Source organism: Euleptes europaea, chromosome 15 (genome assembly GCF_029931775.1).
Source record: "Euleptes europaea isolate rEulEur1 chromosome 15, rEulEur1.hap1, whole genome shotgun sequence".
NCBI lineage: Eukaryota > Metazoa > Chordata > Lepidosauria > Squamata > Sphaerodactylidae > Euleptes > Euleptes europaea.
This window is the reverse complement of record NC_079326.1, coordinates 14,491,992-14,497,345: the sequence shown is the minus strand read 5'-3', so window position 1 is coordinate 14,497,345 and position 5,354 is coordinate 14,491,992. Positions and strand designations below refer to the sequence as shown.

At 41.9% G+C, this 5,354-nt stretch overlaps 1 protein-coding gene across 1 annotated transcript; it reads left to right on the top strand.

Annotated features, from left to right (window-relative positions):
* Window positions 1–896: 896 nt before the first annotated feature.
* On the top strand, window positions 897–3,621 carry TMEM37 (transmembrane protein 37). The gene is made up of 2 exons (XM_056861418.1): window positions 897–989; window positions 3,016–3,621. The coding sequence occupies exons 1-2, from the start codon at window positions 933–935 to the stop codon at window positions 3,586–3,588; spliced, it is 630 nt and encodes a 209-aa protein (XP_056717396.1). The 5' UTR covers window positions 897–932; the 3' UTR covers window positions 3,589–3,621.
* The last annotated feature ends 1,733 nt before the right edge of the window (window positions 3,622–5,354 follow it).

Genomic DNA, 5,354 nt, shown 5'->3' with positions numbered 1-5,354 from the left:
TAATCTGGTGAACTGGATTTGTTTCCCCACTCCTCCACACGAAGCCAGCTGGGTGACATTGGGCTAGTCACAGCTCTCTCAGCCCCACCTATGTCACAGGGTGTCTGTCGTGGGGAGAGGAAGGGAAGGTGCTTGTAAGCCGGTTTGAGTCTCCCTTAAGTGGTAGACAAAGTCAGCATATAAAAACCAACTCTTCTTCTTCTTCTTCAAATCCAAAGCCAGCCCAGCTGAAGTGGCCTTGCTCCCAATGTGTCTGGCCAGCAAAAAAACAAAAGGAAGGAGACATCGTCACAGGTAGCTGTTAGATAGATTTATTATTACGGCACTAGCCAGAAAAGATGCAAACGTTGTCAATAAAACCGATTACACGACAAAATAATCTCTTTGTACAAAATACAGATAAAAGCATATCAATTAAAATTATCCTTATTAGCACTAATAACCTTTTCTGAGCGGATTTTAATTGCTGCAGAGCAATACTTGGCCACAGGTAGCTGTTGCATTTGGGAGGGCACTCAGGCCTACCCCAGTCAGTGAAGAATTGCAAAGATCCTGGAAGTTTGCCTGTGCGGCCGCCGACCAACCTTCCTCAGCTCTGCGCATCTCCCTGCCCATGACTTCTGTGCAAAACCGGTGGCAGAAGAATCCAGCACCGCTGCCCTTCCCTGGTGCCGGGATTCCCCCAGAGCACCACCTCGCCTCTCTCCTCTTCCCCCTCCTCCAGTTGCCGGCTCCAGCCGCTCTTGCCCGCCTGCCTCCTCCTCCCCTGAGCCGCTGGGCTGCTGACTCAGCCAGAGGGAAAACTCAAAGCGCACCAAGCATCTCTCTGCCTAGGATGTTGGCAGAGTGGCTGCTGCCTGCAGGACTCCTCTGGCCCTGAAGTACTGGGGGTGGAGGAGGAGGCTTGCCTGTCAGCACCAGAAACAAAGAAAATGCTAAGTTCCTCTCTGGAAGGAGCAGAAGTCAGCATGACAGCAATAGCAGTGCAGGTAATTGGGGGACAGGAGAGCCAGGAGCAGCTGTCAGGGTGGGGGGGAATCTCTGATCTGTTGAGAGAGATGTTTGTTTTTTTGCAATCCTGTAAGCTTGGAGCTGTTGTCCTTTGTTCTTCCATTGTAAGCAGCCTGGACATGTTTACTATGCGCCCTACAGGCAGAGCGGCTCCTCGCAGCCAGTTCAATCTGACTTTTCCCTACCTGTTGCTCTTTGTGTGTGTTTGTTTTTCCCCTTTGAAAAAAGGGAAAAGTTCTTCCAAAGGCAAACGATAGATCCTTGTTGCTTTTGCGTTTGCTTTGCTTTTTAAGCAGGCTGTCCATATCTGGGCATACCGTCGAGGGGGGAAATAATGGAAAGCAGAGCGAGGCCACTATCTTGCAAATGTAAATAGCCCCCCTCCCCACCCTCCAGAAATCAGAGTTTGGTTGCCTAATTTCTTCGCTTTACTTAAATCCACACACTGGATTGCAAACGGTAGTCTTTGAAACAGAGGATATAGTTAAGAAGTATTTCAGGATTTGGAAAAAGACAATAATGTCTGCAAAAAAAAGCCTTTGCTCAACTCTTTCACTGTGTGGATGTTGTCAACAAAGAATTCGGATACTGCGTTTTTCTTTCTGTCTTGGAACGCAGTGAGTGGTTTACAAAAATCAGGCAAAGATTTGATTCCCCCATGCTGCTAGTGATGTCTACGCAAAACGGACTCTCTTGCTTTCTCTCTCTGGCTATGGGAAGGGTTTTGTAGAACAGCATTGTATTTAAAAAATACAATGTATTGCGGGTGTTGCAGTTAAGAGAAGAGGAAATACAGGGTGATGGACAAGAAAGAAATGGTCGAAATGAACTGTTAGGCTGCAAATTGAGAAATGGAAATAGCATCATCCAGGAGACTGCCAACAAAATCATATGTTTCGTTTATAATATGATAATATTTAACATGTATATTACACTTCAGAGTCTTGAAAGTACTTGTTAGTACCAGGATATCTAAAGTGCTCTGAAGAGTGCGATATACATTTGAAAGTACTATTTAAATGCTAACCACTGCATTATTAAATGTTATGTAGAAGATTTTGTTGGAAGTCTGTCAGATGATGCATTGCTCTGTCCATTCCACAGTATTTTTGTTATTTTATTTTTTTTGTTAGTCTTTAAGGTGCTACTGGACTGTTGCCCTTTTTGACCATTCCACAGTAGATTAGTTGACAATGTAAGAAAGTTCATTGGGAGCATATTTTTCTTGTCTCACTCTGTTTTCCCTCTTTTCTTAACTTCCTATCTCTACAACAACCCCATAAAGTAGCCCAGTATTTATTACTGCAGTTCAAAGGCCAAGGCTGAGACACGGGGCTCTCCTATGGCCATCTAGTGAGCTCATATCTGAGTTGCATTTTGAACTGTGGGCTTCACAGTTCAGTCACTCCACTAGGGAATTATATCTACCTGTGTGTGTATCAATGCTGTATTGTCAGCAGAACCGCCTGACTGAATTTAGACTGACTTTTTCCCTTGTGGAATGTCAATATGTTGGTTAAAGTATCATCAACTATTTTGTGTTGAATTCCTAGTTGTCCACAGAAACGCTAGGAGGTAGTAATTCTTACCCATTGGGGCAGTTTGCCTATCCAAATTGGCTTGGGTGTGTGACTGCTGGGCTGCTTTATGCTGATGTGTTGGAAAAGTGGTTCAAAGGATGTGTCAGGAGATCCCTGGTTTAAATTATAGCTCAACCATAAAGTTTTGGGTGGCCTGAGGCAAAGCACCACCCACTGAATTTTGGCCTTAGCTTTCCCATCTGTAATGTGGTCACAATAATACCAGCATACTTTTTAATTTGGTTGTGAGGATTACTGAATTATTGTATGAGAAGTGCTTCAAGCATTGCTGTTTTTGAATATTCTTTCTAATCAGCCTCAGCACTTATAGTGATCTGTTTGGTAGCTGTGATCTAAGTATATCTTGCTTTGAAATTTAGAAGGCATGTTTTAACATTGTTTCTTCTGGGAACTTCTCTTTAAGGCGCAGCAGTTATTTGCTCACAGAAGACCCAAGAGATCATTCTTTGAGACGTTTATTAGGAGCCTAATTATCCTGTGTGTTGCAATAGCAATAGTACTGTCATCCATTTCAGTGTGTGATGGTCACTGGCTACTTACCAAAGGAAAACTCTTCGGATTGTGGCACTTCTGTGCCATCGGGAACAATAGTGCCCTGAAATGTACCACCAATCTTACACAGGCCAACATCAGTGGGCTCAACATTGGAATGACTCTTGCAAGAAGTATGGTCTCTTTTGCTGTTGTAGTAGCAATCTTTGGCCTGGAGCTTCTCATGGTCTCTCAAGTGTGCGAGGACATCAGCTCGAGAAAGAAGTGGTCAATGGGATCAGTCCTCATTCTTCTTTCATTTCTGCTCTCATCCAGTGGAGTTTTGAGCTTCTTGATCCTTCTAAGAGACTACATCACCTTCATGGGCTTTACATTAACCTACTGGTGCGAGTTCGTTGCTACCTTCCTTTTCTTCCTCAATGGAATCGGTGGGCTTCACCTTAACACCATAACATTTCCTTGGAACAGGATGAGAAAAAATTAAGAATGTTGGATGTCAATCCTGCTAAGTATAATGTGTCAGAACTCTGCAGTGCTCAAAAAAAGACAACAGCACACACCGAACATTTTGCGGCTCTATACCACATTCAGAGGATGTGTCCAAGATCAGTTGATAATGGATATTTGACCTTGGGAAGTTGGATATTAAGACCAGCTAGGGGGAGTGGTTAAAAAATGTAACTGTCAATGGTTATGAAATAACAAATGAATTATTTACTTAATTCAAAACTCAGTGCATAATCCTAAGAGTCCCAAGCCAGTTACAGTAAACCATGAGTAGCAGTGCAACCCTATGCAGTTACTAATGGAATTAGACTAGAGTAACTGTGCACAGGTCCTGTTGAGAATAATGTGATGTTTCCTATGATAAACAAATATCATTACTTTCAGTGAGACTTAAGTAACAAGTACCTTTTGATGTTTACACAAATCACACTGTATACATTTGTTTTATTCTTTTCCTAAATTTTGGATTGTTCATTCCTGCATTGCTGTAGTTAGAACTGGAAGAAACATGCAAGGCAGAGTATTGGATAACACAAGATCATCAACCCCTAATAAACTTAGATATTTTGAATTTTAGTACTGTCTAGATTAAAGGATTAATTGAACTTTGCTCCTTTTCAGTTCCTTCTCAACAGCATATAAACTTTATATACAATACCAATACTGTACTATACTAGTGATAACATTTTATTGTACACTATGGGGTATCTTTGGGGCCATTTCTTCAACTAAGGTTTTTACAGTGATAATGTTATTCCACTTAATGTGGAGATGGTCTCATCTCCTGCCATCTTCTGTGGCTCCTTGATGGTCATCCACTGCTTCATAGGCGAACATGTTCTCAGCACTCTTCAGCAGTAGCTCAGCCCTTTAGCCATTTTACCTGAAATTCCTTCCTTCAACATGGTGACTGCTTCCGTTTTCTTCAGAGGCAGGAGTCTGCAAAGCGAATGGTATTTTTAAAAGGAACCTGAGAAAAAAGCATCATACTAGAAGGTTGGCTTTAGTCATGACAAAGCTGTTGCAATGATTTTAATTGTGGCAGTAGCTTCACTCTAATAATATCTGTAGACATGCTTGCACTATGAAATAACCTCTGCAGTATTCATTTATGTATGTACTCTTTGACTGCATATATGTCATTGTACAAGGACCCCTTTGAATTCCCACCTTTATTTTCATATTGTTCTGGTTGATAAGACAGCAATCCACAGAGTCAAAATGCTTTCACTGGTTTCCATCAGTCCCCTACAGAACAGGATTCTGTGCTGTAGGCCCCAATATTGTCAAGCTTTGGTTATATCTGATTATTCCTTTTGGTCGGAAAGGCGGAAGGAGGAAAAGAGACACTTAACTGGTAGTTTGAAAAGCCAGTTGTAACTATTCCAGGATGCACTCATGAAACACTCTTCTTTCCCCCTCTCTCTCTTACAAATAGATTGTAAATCCAATTTTAAACATGTTTATATCTGTTAGCATGTTTGTCCTTCATTGTTCCATAGCAACCTTGTGTCCTTGGATAATTGTGGCTTCGGATTGTGTTTTATTATAGCAGTAATGCAGAGTTCAGTGACATGGGAGAAGATATTGATTCAGCACGGTGCAGGAGCATACTTTTAGTGCCATTATTTGTAAAAGCATGTCTGTGCCTGGGAATCTTGGGCATCCCATTCTTTTCAGCAAGAAATCTGGGATTCACAAAATATGTAGACAGTTTTAAATTGCCTATAAAGATATTGCACA

Bases quoted from the DNA above. Each gene is read 5' to 3' on its own strand.
- TMEM37 (XM_056861418.1), top strand. From the start codon at position 933: ATGCTAAGTTCCTCTCTGGAAGGAGCAGAAGTCAGCATGACAGCAATA. The intron at 990-3,015 runs GTAATTGGGGGA...CTTCTCTTTAAG, and splicing joins TGACAGCAATAGCAGTGCAG to GCGCAGCAGTTATTTGCTCA.